The sequence below is a fragment of the Salvelinus namaycush genome, chromosome 2 (genome assembly GCF_016432855.1).
Source record: "Salvelinus namaycush isolate Seneca chromosome 2, SaNama_1.0, whole genome shotgun sequence".
Classification (NCBI taxonomy): Eukaryota; Metazoa; Chordata; class Actinopteri; order Salmoniformes; family Salmonidae; genus Salvelinus; species Salvelinus namaycush.
This window is the reverse complement of record NC_052308.1, coordinates 30,439,521-30,453,618: the sequence shown is the minus strand read 5'-3', so window position 1 is coordinate 30,453,618 and position 14,098 is coordinate 30,439,521. Positions and strand designations below refer to the sequence as shown.

The 14,098-nt window shown below is 42.3% G+C and overlaps 1 protein-coding gene across 1 annotated transcript in view; it reads right to left on the bottom strand.

The window, feature by feature from the left end:
- LOC120061351 (FYVE, RhoGEF and PH domain-containing protein 5-like) overlaps positions 1–14,098 on the bottom strand; it is a 72,149-nt gene that overhangs the window by 10,927 nt on the left and 47,124 nt on the right. Inside the window, exons 8-12 of the mRNA XM_039011105.1 lie at positions 12,487–12,577; positions 11,552–11,602; positions 7,561–7,619; positions 7,215–7,286; positions 6,578–6,646 (exon numbers count right to left, since the gene is read on the bottom strand). Of these exons, the coding sequence (XP_038867033.1) occupies positions 6,578–6,646; positions 7,215–7,286; positions 7,561–7,619; positions 11,552–11,602; positions 12,487–12,577 (342 nt within the window). The remainder of the gene's footprint in view (positions 1–6,577; positions 6,647–7,214; positions 7,287–7,560; positions 7,620–11,551; positions 11,603–12,486; positions 12,578–14,098) is intronic.

Here is a 14,098-nt window from a genome sequence, read left to right as displayed (position 1 = left end):
ACTGAAGCATTGTGGGACACAACCTTCTTCTGTTTTTTTGGACTCAAAAGGCACTACATGCTCATAAATGGTTGATGTCGCCACCTGTCATTGGTTATTAGCAATGCATGTTTACGGTTTTGGTTGGATGACTATTTAGAGCTTAAATACATCTTCTTACAATCTATATACATAGGCCTACATGTGATCCACATTTCTAACATAAATAAATGAAATATTAATGAGCAAGTAGCCCAGACACCAGTCGTGACGTTAATACCAAGTGCATTTGATCGCTTGGCATATTGTTTAACCAGTCATTTATGCGAACTGATGTACATGTAGTCTAATCCTTTTCAAATTGTTTACCCAGTAATTTATGTGAACTGATGTACATGTAGTCTAATCCTTTTCATATGGTTTACCCAGTAATTTATGTGAACTGATGTACATGTAGTCTAATCCTTTTCATAGTGTTTACCCAGTATGTGAACTGATGTACATGTAGTCTAATCCTTTTCATAGTGTTTACCCAGTAACTTATGTGAACTGATGTACATGTAGTCTAATCCTTTTCATATTGTTTACCCAGTAATTTATATGAACTGGTATATATGTATTGTGTTATCTTTTTCTGTACAGTGAGTGTTTTGTCCTTCATGTGATTTAATCCAATTCTGTTCTTTACATGCTTAATGACAAAAGCAACATACAGGTTGCAACATGCATGCCTTCAACTGAAATGTGTCTTCCACATTTAACCCAACCCCTCTGAATCAGAGAGGTGTGGGGGGCTGCCTTAATCAACATCCACGTCTTCTGTGCCTGGGGAACATAGGGTTAACTGCCTTGCTCAGGGGCAGAATGACAGATTTGTACATTATCAGCTCAGGGATTCGATCCAGCAACCTTTTGGTTACAGGCCCAATGCTCTAACCACTAGGCTACCTGCCAAAAGGCTGTTGCAGCATATGGATAATGTGATGCTGACATGCAAACATTTACCATACAGTAAGAATCTTGGTGGACTCCATTTAATCACATCTGTTACAATTCCATGTTGCACAATCACAAACAATAATGAGGAAGGTACAAGGGAATGAAGTAATGGCAAACAACAGAGCATATTCCATATGCTGCAAAAACACCTATATGTTCTCATTCTAGTAGCCTATGCACTCACTAGCTGGTTATATTTTGAGAAAACCATCACAAAAATACAAAACAAGTCTTGTGAATGTTAGAAAGAGCTTGGGCTGATATCTAATTTCCTTATCAGGATATTCATTTATTGAACCATATTGATCATGTTGAGCTTCGCGTAGGAGAAGTGGAATATCAATAGCATCCACTTCATAGGCAATAACAAAAGCGAATGCCATGTCTGCCATTTCATAGAAACAGCAGAAGTTGTCCGACTTGTTGTCTGTGCATATGTACCTCCCCCAACATTACATGTCGACTTCCGTCTACAGTCGGCTACTTTGGGCTTACCACTCAAACGCGCCCAATGTCACAACTCAAGATGTTTCCCTGTTCCCTTTCAGTCAGTCACTTGGTATAACATACTCTGGGGAGTAAGCGACCAATCACATTCACCTTAAGAAAAATGAAATCACGCCCAACAGGCCAATGGATGTCGAGCCTGCCGTCGGAAGCCCCGCCTTCCTGGCTATAATACCGGGGCTCGCATTCATTTCCTCAATTCTTCAGCTCGCCTGGAGGAAGAACGTGTCACGAAGTTTACAAACTTTTCAAGCACGCAAAGACTACAAGATTCGGCTCTGACTTAGGTGTCTGTTAGTGGGGAGAGAGTACTCGTCCCTCTAGATCAGGGATATTCAACTAGGTCCGGGGCCTTCTGGTTTTCTGTTCTACCTGATAATGAATTGCACATGCCTGGGTGTCCCAAGTTTAAATCATTTCCTGATTAGAGGGGAACAATGGGAAAATGCAGTAGAAATGGCTTTCAGGTCCAGAGTCGAGTTTGAGAGCCCTAGATGTTGCGAGTTTTGGGTCTTGGTATCAGTTTTTGAGTTTGCTAAAAGCCAACTACTTTCTGCTCTGCTTGTGTAGCTAATGCTTCCTTGCTTGGGTAGGATGGTCAGTGGTAAGAGTAAGTTCAAAAAGGTTAACCAGCTGAGTTTGAACCTCCAACCGTGCCCAAGGGCATGTGGTTTCACAATGAAAATGAAACATACTCACGAGTGATGTCCTGTTTGCCTCGGGTGGAAGGCTCAGAGCAGTTTGTGTGACTATTGTCTCTGGCTGGGTTCAACTTCCATTGGGGGTCAAGCTGACTTTGTGAGAAAGATTGGGGCTGCTGGCGAAGGCTCTTCCAGTGAAGCGACCTCGGGAAGGGGTTGTCTGAGGCTGGGAGAGAGCAACAGCGGTGGTCAGTGTTGATAGGGATGTCATCCCAGCCGAGTGAGGCTCATTCCAGTTTCTCTGGCAGTGCAACGGTGAAGCGTTGCTTACCCCTGTTTAAAGATTTTGCTGATGAGCTAAAGGTAACCTGGGATTCCCCTCATTCAGCCAGGCTGGTGCTACCAGGTTATGGCAAGTTCATGAACGTAGAAGGTATGAAGGAGGCAGGGCTTGTTTGCACACCACCGATGGATGGAAAGCTGGCGAGTTACTTAGCTCCAGAGGCTAACAAGGGGGCCAATCCTAGCATGGTGTGCCGGCCGATCAGCTGGACAAGTGTACCAGGCTGAGGGTGTGGCAGCCCGGTTGTTGAATGTGGTCACAATGATGCAGATGTATCATATCGATTTGCTGCTGAAGCTGAATAGGACTGTGGAGGTGGCGAAGCCGGTTTCATTGCTTCTCGAGAAAATCCATGCTATGGTTGATTTTGTGCTGCGTCTGTCCCGCTGTACTGTCCTGGGTTTCGGGAAAAGTTACTGGTTGCGGAAGTCCCCAAACCTGGTGTGGGTTGGGTATCAGAACAGCGGTACCACGAAATCACATTGTTTTGTTTTTGTTTTAAACAAGCACCTCAAAGTTTGCAAGTTCAAAATGTTCACACTTCACCGGCTATTGCAGTCGGTGCATCCCAGTGATTGGTTCACATCCATAGATCTGAAGGATGCGTATTGTCATGTGGCTATACATCCTCCCCACAGAAGGTTTCGGAGGTTTCATTTCGAGGGTGTGGCCTATGCGTTTCTGCTCCTGCTTTTCAGGCTCTCCCTATTGCCCCGCACATTTTGTATGGTGGTGGAGGTGACTTTGGCACCGATGCAGTGCCAGATCAGAGTATTGACCTTTCTGGATGATTGGCTGGTCGTAGCGGAGTCGAGGGAACAGGTGGAGCTCCACACTGCCACGCTGGTTTCTCATATTCTGGGGTTCATAGTGAGCCAAAAGAAAATGAGTTTGACTCCGGCTCAGTGCATTCAGTTTCTGAGTCTTGTTGTGGACTCGGTTCTGAATCATGCATCCGGCTCCGTCTGCCACAGTTTCAATTGGGGCACTCAGTGCCGTTTCGCTTGTGCCTGTGTTTATTGGGTCTGATGGCCCCTATGATGCCTCTGTGGTGCCTCCTGTGGTGCCTCTTGGACTTCTGTTGATGAGTCTGTTTCAGCTCTGGGTGATTGCTACACATCTGGACGCATCTCGCCACTGCCATTGGTTGCTCAAGGTATCCTCCTCGTTGACTCCTTGGACGGACCATCGACTGCTATTGCAGGGAGAGGGTCCGTTAGGAAGGTCTGTTGTTGATTCTGGTGGCACTTCGTTGGCCCAGACAACCCTGGTTCCCAGAGATCATACGTCTGTTGGGCGAGAACCCATGGAGGGTTCCGTGTCATCGGAATCTGTTGTCCCAGGTGCACGGGAAAGTTTGGTCCCCACGAACGCAGATATGGGATTTGTGGTTTTAGGCCCCTGAAGGTTGAATTTGACGGCTAGGGGTTTACCTTCGAACGTGAATACAACTATACAGTCGTCACGTGCACCCTCTACAAGAGGCTATACAAAACATAAGAACACCTTCTCTTTCCATAATATAGATTGACAAGGTGAATCCAGGTGAAAGCTATGATCCCTTATTGATGTCACTTGTGAAATCCACTTCAATCAGTGTAGATGAAGGGGAGGAGACAGGTTAAATAAGTATTTTCAAGCCTTGAGGAAATTGAGACATGGATTGTGTATATGTGACATCCAGAGGGTGAATGGGCAGGACCAGAAATGTAAGAGCCTCCGAATGGGGTATGGTAGTAAGTGCCAGTTGCTCCAGTTTGTATCAAGAACTGCAACACTGCTGGGTTTTTCACACTCAACAGTTTCCTGTTTGTATCAAGAATGGTCCTCCACCCAAAGGACATCCAGCCAACCTGACACAACTATGTGAAGCATTGGAGTCAACATGGGCCAGCATCCCTGTAGAATGCTTTCGACACCTTGTGGAGTCCATGCCCCGATGAATTGAGGCTGCTCTGAGGGCAAAGCGGGGTGGGGTGGGGGGGTAGGTGTCATGTAGGGATTGATGGCTCTACCCAGAGGTGTCATCCTCTGTTGGTGCGGCTCCTGAAAGGCGTGAGTCAGCTCAGAACAGTGTCTAAGCCTATGGCACCGACCTGGACACTTCAGGTGAATATGATTGGCAGTTGACTCCCCATAGTATGTTATACCTCATTGCCTCCTTCAGAGAACTGTAGTTATATTCATAACTGTACGTTTTCTGATCGCATGACATGTGCTCTACTCATCATTCCACCAAGACCCCGAGCACACCACAACTCCACTTCCTTGACAAAGCGAGAGTACTATGTTGTAGAAAAACACTAAATGGACGATTATAGTTGTGTGTGTCATCATGAGTGGATTGACAGCCTATAGCTTCAGTGTTTATTCTTACATGTTTAAGGGATTTCCCACAAGCAGATCCTACAGCTTTTCCTATAAGATTTGAAATTAAGTTTTATCCTGTTGGATAATATTTCCAAATATGATTGAGTAAATCGTCTTGAATCCCTCTAGTTTGACAACAGTGACTTCTAAAACATAAAAGTTGACTAATACTGGGTTATAAGTAGATGTAAATAAAGGTCATTGGTCATTCGAGGATAGGCATAATTTGGCATTAGCTTTTCATTTTCAGATTATATTTGTCTTTCTTTAAAACTAGAATCCGCAGTTTAAACAATAACAAAGACAACACCACGTCTCTGTTGGTAAAAGGCAATCGGTCTGGGGAAATGTACCCACTCTCAAATTCATAGACAGAGCTATGGATGCAAGGACTGACCATCCATGATATCAAAATTATTTGAGGATATAGTGTTTGTTTACATTTACTTTGTTTACAAACATTGGAGTAAAACCAGCGTATATTTTGGGTTCTGGTGGCATTGACAGTTGAACTAAGCTCACGAGGCATTTATATATAAGTGATATATTCTTCAAGAATCAATAGGTATATAACATTAATTTATATGTCCAAAATGGATGTAGCAACTGCAGATTGACCCTTTAACTCTGTAACTCTTCTTTCTATCTTTGTTTACCGCCACTGAGAGGGCTGGACATTTGAAAAAAGATCGAAATCCCCTTTTATCCTGTAATTATATGTCATAGTAAAACCATTCCTTGTTTTATGCTCTTTCTCTTCTGCTCACATCCCTCTCTCTCACTTTGAGATGGCACAGTCTGTGTTCTGTTGGCATGGTTACAGAGGGGGCTTGTGCTGCCAGGCTGCTAAAGAATGGCCTGTCTGAAGTCGTTACTCTATTTAGAGTTATGTCTTTATAAATTACACCCTCCCTATCCTCCTCCTCCTCTCCCTCCTCATCCTCCTCTCCTACCCCAGATAGGTGACCCATACTACCATATCATGAGTGCAGATGTAGGGTTGCTTAGGACGTGCGTGTTCTTTTTTAGAAAGATGACAGTATCTAGTTGGGGGCGGTAATGAGTAATGATACAATTTTTGATTAACATGGTGTGGTAAAACAATAGTAGGACATCCATGTGAACATCTACTGATCTACATACTAAGTATTACACATTTCTATCTTGCTCTATTTCTTAAAGACAGTTATGATTGGACGAACTAACATAAGAAGTTCAAATAAAGTTTTCTCCAGGTCTAGTGTGTGTGGCTGTATCAGCAGTGTTGAACAGAAAAACTACCAGGTTTAGTGTGTATGGCTGTATCAGCATTGTTCAAAAGAACGAGTATCTGGTCTAGGGGGTATGTGTGTGTGTGGGTGTATGAGGAGTGTTCCTGAGGTTCCCTGTCCCGTCAGTAAAGAGCAGCTCAGGAAGCGCCCATTCAGAAACATCCTGCCAGGAAACTGCTCTCTCAATAGCAGGGTCTGGGAGGACCAGGCCATCGATATAGCGCAAACAGAACAGAACTGCTGCTTCTCCTTTTCACATTTACATGGCAGAAGATGGTGCATAGTTGTGTAGTCATAATGACAAGTGCGGTGATCATGTTCAAATTAGAGCAAATTGTGATTGAAAATTCTGTTAAACAATGGTATTTTTTGCCTAAAAACCCCATTGCTTGTTCTGTCAGTTGTATATTTATAGGTTTGTGCTGGTGAGTGTCCTACCCTCCCAACAAACAGGAAGTGACATTTACCAGAAACAGGTGGCGTGGCTGTCTGAACTTCCTGCTGACCTTCATCAGAGTGCCCTCCTTCACAAACACCTGAGAACAACACACACACACACACACACACACACACACACACACACACACACACACACACACACACACACACACACACACACACACACACACACACACACACACACACACACACACACACACACACAGGGTCAGACATAGGGTTGCAAAATTCCTGGTCGAAGGAATCCCGGAATTCATAGAAAAAAAGCAGGAAATCCAGAATCCTCCAACCAGGATTTCTGGAAAACCAGGGAATTTATTAAACATTTATTTATTTATTTTTTGAGAATTTTATAACCCTAATTCGACAAAGTAGATTAAATAGCAATTGGGGCAGTCAGTGTTCCACGTATGGGAAGTATTCGGCAGTTTTAACATTGAATCAAGAAAGTTGGAGAGAGGGCTTTTAAAGAGTCCTTTAAGAGTGTGTGCCTGCTCTACTCCACCCCACCTAGACACAAAGAGAGGGCCAGGGGATTCCCAGCTGACTGGTTATATAAAGGGCGACACGGGTGGGATGGAGAGGTGGAGGGTGCCTGGAGCCCTGGGTAGAAACAATGGTGTTATCAGGCAGGACGGAGCTCACCCTGCCAGGCTGGAGCAGATCCCTCTGGCCTCGAACACTGTACTCTATGTTGACCAGACGCAGCAGGTTCTCCTGAGAGAGAGAGGGAGAGAGGGGGGGAGGAAGGGAGAGAGAGCTTTTATGAGAGATTATGCCAACATTCCATGTTAAACAATAACAATAACTAAAAGATAAAACGTGCATCCCACAACACTGACTGTACACGCTAACACACACACAGGCAGACAGGCAGGCAAATAGGCAGATAGACAGGCAGGAATGTATGCAAGCACTCACGCACACATACTGTGCACACACCATGTTGGAGGAACTGTCACAAACACTCGTCTTCGTACTTGAAACTCACCCCATGTTTCAAACTGTCATTGGCTTGATCCGCAACATCTGATACTATCACCAGTGCGGCTGAGAGAGAAGAGACAGTGAAAACAGAGAAGTAAAGGGGTGTTAAAACAAAAATCAAAACGTACAGAGAACCAGAGAGGGACAGAGACCATTCTCATCTTTCATGACGTGTACATGTTCCACCCTTTTATCTAAGAAAATGTAGCCTATTTCGGAACAAAGTAGCCATTTTCATTCGCTATAGAAATACATAAAAACGTACATTTATTTTTCAAGCGCCAACATCCCTTTCGAAAACGTTGACAAAATGCACTCGTTCATTAACACAAATGTAGCCTATAGAACGGAGGTGTAGCCTGGTAAAAAAAACTGAAAGAATCTCCATAATAACGGACGAATCCACTGACACACAAGACCATATTTTGTAGGAGAGCTGGGTGAAGACAAAGTTGTTCTGGCTGATACAGTGTATTTGCAGGCAGTGTACTATTCAACAGTGTCAGTACATCAAGGGGGAAATTGTGATGTAGAGATTTGGGGGGACGAGGGGTGTTTTCAGGGGTATATGGAGGGGTATTTTGAAAAAAAAAAATTTGTATTATTATTATTAGGGAAAACATATTCTTTTTTGGGGGGGGGCAGCTAACTTCCTTGATTTCACAACATTTGCTATATAAAAAAAATGAGTCAGAATTTATTTTCTGCAATTCTACACATTTTGCCATGGGGCAGAGAGAAAAATATGCAATTCATGTCATGCTATTCTTCATATTTTGCCATGAGGATGAGAGAACATTTTGCAGTTTCAAAGCTAATTTCCTGTTACTCTACACATTTTTCCATGAGGCTGAGAGAACATTTTGTTTTAAAGTAACTGTCCAGTGAAAAGCTCACTTTTAAAAGTTCATATTCTGTTAACTCATCCAAATAATGTTGTTGACTCATCCTATACTGGTATTTGTGGCCAAAGCATAAATTGGAGAAAAAAAAAGAAAAAAAAATCACCTCAAACTTGTATCACAAACAGACCATTTAAAAAATGCTTGATATTTCCTCATAGAGGATGATGTCGTCCTCCTGAGGAGGATGAGCTGGCCAATCAGTGTTCTACTCGCATTCATATTTTTTATGACCTGTATATGCCCACACCATTCTGATGTTGTAATTAATTATCGGGCATATTTAATAGAAATCTAGAAACACTGGACACTTAATACATTTTTTATATATTTTTTACCCCTTTTTCATGATATCCAATTGGTAGTTACAGTCTTGTCCCCTCGCTGCAACTCCCGTATGGACTCGGGAGAGGTGAAGGTTGAGAGACATGTGTCCTCCGAAACACGACCCTGCCACGCTGCACTGCTTCTTGACACCCTGCTCGCTTAACCTGGAAGCCAGCCGCACCAATGTGTCGGAGGAAACACCGTACAACTGGCGACCATGTCAGCATGCAGGCGTCCGGCCCGCCACAGGAGTTGCTAGAGCACGATGGGATAAGGACATCCCGGCCGGCCAAACCCTCCCCTAACCCGGACGATGCTGGGCCAATTGTGCGCCGCCTCATGGGTCTCCTGGTCGCGGACAGCAGCGACAGAGCCAGGGATCGAACCCGGTTGTCTAGTGACGCCTCAAATGCCTCAAATGCTTGATATTTATGTGGCTGCGCCACTCGGGAGGCATTGGACACATACTTTAAAGATAAATTTTGGCCAAAAACGCAAAAATAACTTTCAACTGTATAACTGATCAATGCACCATCATATCAGGTCATTTAATGTTTAAAAGAAATTATGAATAAGATATTTGACTACAGAAGTACAATTTCTTACCAATCTCTACAGCTTCTGTACAAAAACAAATCATGTGAAATGACGTCAACACATACTGCAGGAGTTACTGGCTAGCTACAAGTGGCTAGTTTAGTTAACAAACTAGCTACGTCGGTCGTGGTGCGCATGACCAGAATGACACCAGAATGATAACGATATACCAGTAAAATAAAAAATAAATAAAAAAACAACCTAAACACCTGATATCTGTATTGTCATAAACAAATTTCAAATCAAATCAAATGTAATTTGTCACATGCGCCGAATATAACAGGTGTAGACCTTCACATGTGAAATGCTTACTTACAAGCCCTTAACAATGCAGTTCAAGCAATAGAGTTAATACAATATTTACTAAATAAACTATAGTAAAAAATAAAAATCACAAGGTAACAAAAGAAATGTACATAACAATAACAAGGCTATATACAGGGGGTACCGGTACCGAGTCAATGTGCGGGGGTACAGGTTAATCGAGGTAATTTGTAAAGTGACTATGCATAGATAATAAAAAGTGAGTAGGAGCAGTGTAAAAACAAAAGGAGGGGGGTTCAATGTAAATAGTCCAGGTGGCCATTTGATTAGTTTAGTTATTCAGCAGTCTTATGGCTTGGGGGTAGAAGCTGTTAAGGAGCCTTTTGGTCCTAGACTTGGCGCTCCAGTACTGCTTGCCATGCAGTAGCAGAGAGAACAGTCTATGACTTAGGTGACTGGAGTCTCTGACAATTTTTTGGGCCTTCCTCTGACACCAACTTATATAGGTCCTGGATGTCAGGAAGCTTGGCCCTAGTGATGTACTGGGCCATATGCACTACCCTCTGTAGCGCCTTCCGGTCAGATGCTGAGCAGTTGCCATACCAGGCAGTAATACAACCGGTCAGGATGATCTCGATGGTGCAGCTGTAGAACTTTTTGAGGATCTGGGGACCCATGGCAAATCTTTTCAGTCTCCTCAGGGGAAAAAGGTGTTGTTGTGCCCTCTTCACAACTGGCTTGGTGTGTTTGGACCATGATAATTTGTTGGTGATGTGGACAACAAGGAACATAAAACTCTATAAACATTTTACTGATAACATTCACCAACGGTAGTAACACACTTGGTGAAGTCCACAGAATTGAAAAGTAATGAATTCAACAACCATGTCTCTGTCACTAACAAATACAGTCATGGGTGGTAACTTTACAATTCACTCTAAAAGGCAATTAGATTGGAGGCGTGGCTTACTGGGGGCGTGGCTTTCAACTAGTTATTTTTGGCTACCCGTGAGTGGAAGTGTTGTAGCAGTTTATGTGGTCTATGGTTGTGTTAACTAAAGATTGACTATGTCTGCTGCTAATTATGATGACTTTGTAAATGCTTTCATAAAAGCAAACTAAATATTGTTGTGTTGTCCTTATTCCAACACTGAAATACAAACCTTGGGGTGTAATAATAAAAAATACTATATGAGACGTTATTGCACAACACTGAAAGTGTTAATTCCCTAACACTGATAAAGTGTAACAGCATCAGCACTAAGCACAGTGTTATTTAACACTTAAAAGTGTGGACCTGATTTAACACTGGAGAATTTGCTGTGCACAGACACACACAGACCAGAGGGGCCAAAGATAGCACAGTAGCTACCCACTCGTGAATTACATATACAGTACACAGAGACAAGACAGCCAAAATGTCTCCCTAGTGATTTACCCACACACAAAGAAAAACATAGGGTAAAATGGCTCCCCTGTGAGTTACTCAAAATGCCAAAGGAGCCCAAATAAATCCCTTATAAACACATACAAACAGAACCGACATGGCCCTCTGTGAATAATGCAATACAGACTAAGGAGGTATTATAAACTGGGTGGTTCAAGCCCTGGATGGTGATTGGCTGACAGCAGTGGTATATCAGACCGTATACCACGGGTATGAAAAAACATGTATTTTTACTACTCTAATTACTTTTGTAACCAGTTTATAATAGCAATAAGGCACCTCAGGGTTTGTGGTTTATGGCCACTTTACCACGGCTAAGGGCTGTATCCATGTACTCTGCGTTGCGTCATGTATAAGAACAGCCCTTAGCCATGGTATATTGGCCATATACCACACCTCCTCGGGACGTATTGCTTAACTATACCATGGCTAGTGCTTATAGCAGAGCTCCACTGTACCTTGTGTATCTTCGTATTCTTTGGAGTCTGGGGAGAGGTTGTTCAGGTAATCTGGAGGATGAGGAAAACAAACAGCAGCAATTGAGAAAAGATACATGGCCATTGATTGAACCACAGGAAGATGAGACAGAATGAGATCATTTTCATCATATACAATTTTTATGTATAAATGTTTTGATATACAGTACCAGTCAAAGGTTTGGACACACCTACTCATTCAAGGGTTTTTCTTTTTTTTTAAAATATATTTAACCTACTCTGCGTCTCACAAAGACATGGCGTTTGGAACCAAAAATCTCAAATTTGGACTCCACCAGATTTCCACCAGTCTAATGTCCATTGCTCGTGTTTCTTGGCACAATAATATTATTGGTGTCCTTTAGTAGTGGTTTCTATGCAGCAATTAGACCATGAAGGCCTGATTCACACAGTCTCCTCTGAACAGTTGATGTTGAGATGTGTCTGTTACTTGAACTCTGTGAAGCATTTATTTGGGCTGCAATCTGAGGTGCAGTTAACTCTAATGACCTTATCCTCTGCAGCAGAGGTAACTCTGGGTCTTCTTTTCCTTTGGTGGTCCTCCTGAGAGCCAGTTTCATCATAGCGCTTGATGGTTTTTGCGAATGCACTTGAAGAAACTTGAAAAGTTCTTGAAATTTTCCGGATTGACTGACCTTCACGTCTTAAAGTAATGATGGACTGTCATTTCTCTTTGCATATTTAATCTCAATTATAACATTTACTTTGATTTGTTTAACAGTTTTTTGGTTACTACATAATTCCATATGTGTTATTTTATAGTTTTGATGTCTTCACTATTATTCTACAATGTAGAAAATAGTCAAAATAAAGAAAAACCCTGGAATGAGTAGGTGTGTACAAACTTTTGACTGGTACTGTACATAATCAAAAATGATTTACACGCACACGCTTACCGTTGAGGAGCATGCAGTATTGAGCCACCCGTACGATGACCTGCAGAAGCTGGTGTTTGAGAGAGACATTGTCTCCTGCCGGACTCTGCTGCTGGGAAAAACAGACAGACATGTTACTGATAGCCTACACTTAACACAAAGCTATTTCCTAAATCCATATCTTTCCAAAAAGTCTTCACTGTTACAGTAAGAGAAAGGTTGACCAAATTATAAGCTTTTGCACCGACAGATGAGTAGACAGACAGAGAAAATAAAAAGCAAGGGAGAAAATTAGCAGGTGGGAGGAGGACAGAGCTGTGTAAATTGCACTCCACACTCTTAAAAGTAAAGGTGCCTTGAAGAACCTTTTGGGTTGCCATACCGGCGGAACCTTTCCATTTTACAAAGGTTCCTTGTACAACCCCTCTGAAAAGGATCCTCGAGGAACCCCTGTGTAAAGGTTCGAACCTTTCTGTGATGGGAGGTGTTCAATGTTGAACCTTTTTACAGGCCATGAACAGTCAAAATCATGAAATGTAATGATATTTGGATGAAACCAGATCAAAGTATGATGACCAAAGTATGAAAAATGACTGACTGTTGCTTCTACATAATGTTTCTGGTCCCCTTCCACATGTCAAACACATGGATTCAGGAGGCGGGATTGTTAAGGGGATAGGGTGATGTAACCCTAACTCAAAAATGTGAAAACACCAATGGTAACATGATATTCTCTTACCCAATTCAAATAAGTACCACCTTGTAACCAACATCAGAGAAGGCGTGTTTGCAGAGGGGTGGGGCTTATATAGCTAGATCGCTACTCTACTGGTGCCAAAAAAATGTCTGTAGGGTGTCAGAAAATATAATTAAAAGTTTACCCTATTCATATACGGCAAAGATACATATGTTTCCCCTTTCATCTGTGTTTGGTGTTAGCTAGTTACTGGCTAGCTAGGTCTCCAGCCAGCATGGAACAAAAGGGGAGGAGGGTCATTCAAAACTCTGACGGGGTTGTCATGTCAACACATCCGTCAGTGATGTGAACCACATCCAAAAACACATACCAAACAGGAGATATATATATATTAAAAAAATTGCTTTGTGTATTGCCAAACTTGCTTGAGATTATTTTACTGCAACACTGCTCACTGCATCCAAGTTTCTTGATACAGGCATCTCAAAGAGCTGTGAGTCAAGGTGAGCTCATGAATAAAAGCTCCCCGCCCACTAACGCTGTCTTTTCAAACTTCCTGGTACTTAGCAATGAGAGAAAAAATACTTTTTCACAAAAACATAATGGGTGATATTTTAGTCAGTCAAAAGGCTATTTACAGTTGAAGTCGGAAGTTTACATACACCTTAGCCAAATATATTTAAACTCAGTTTTTCACAATTCCTGACATTTAATCCTAGTAAAAATCCCCTGTCTTAGGTCACTTAGGATCACCACTTTATTTTAAGAATGTGAAATGTCAAAATAATAGTAGAGAGAATGATTTCAGCTTTTATATCTTTAATCCCATTCCCAGTGGGTCAGAAGTTTACATAAACTCAATTAGTATTTGGTAGCATTGCCTTTAAATTGTTTAACATGGGTCAAACATTTTGGGTAGCCTTCCACAAGCTTCCG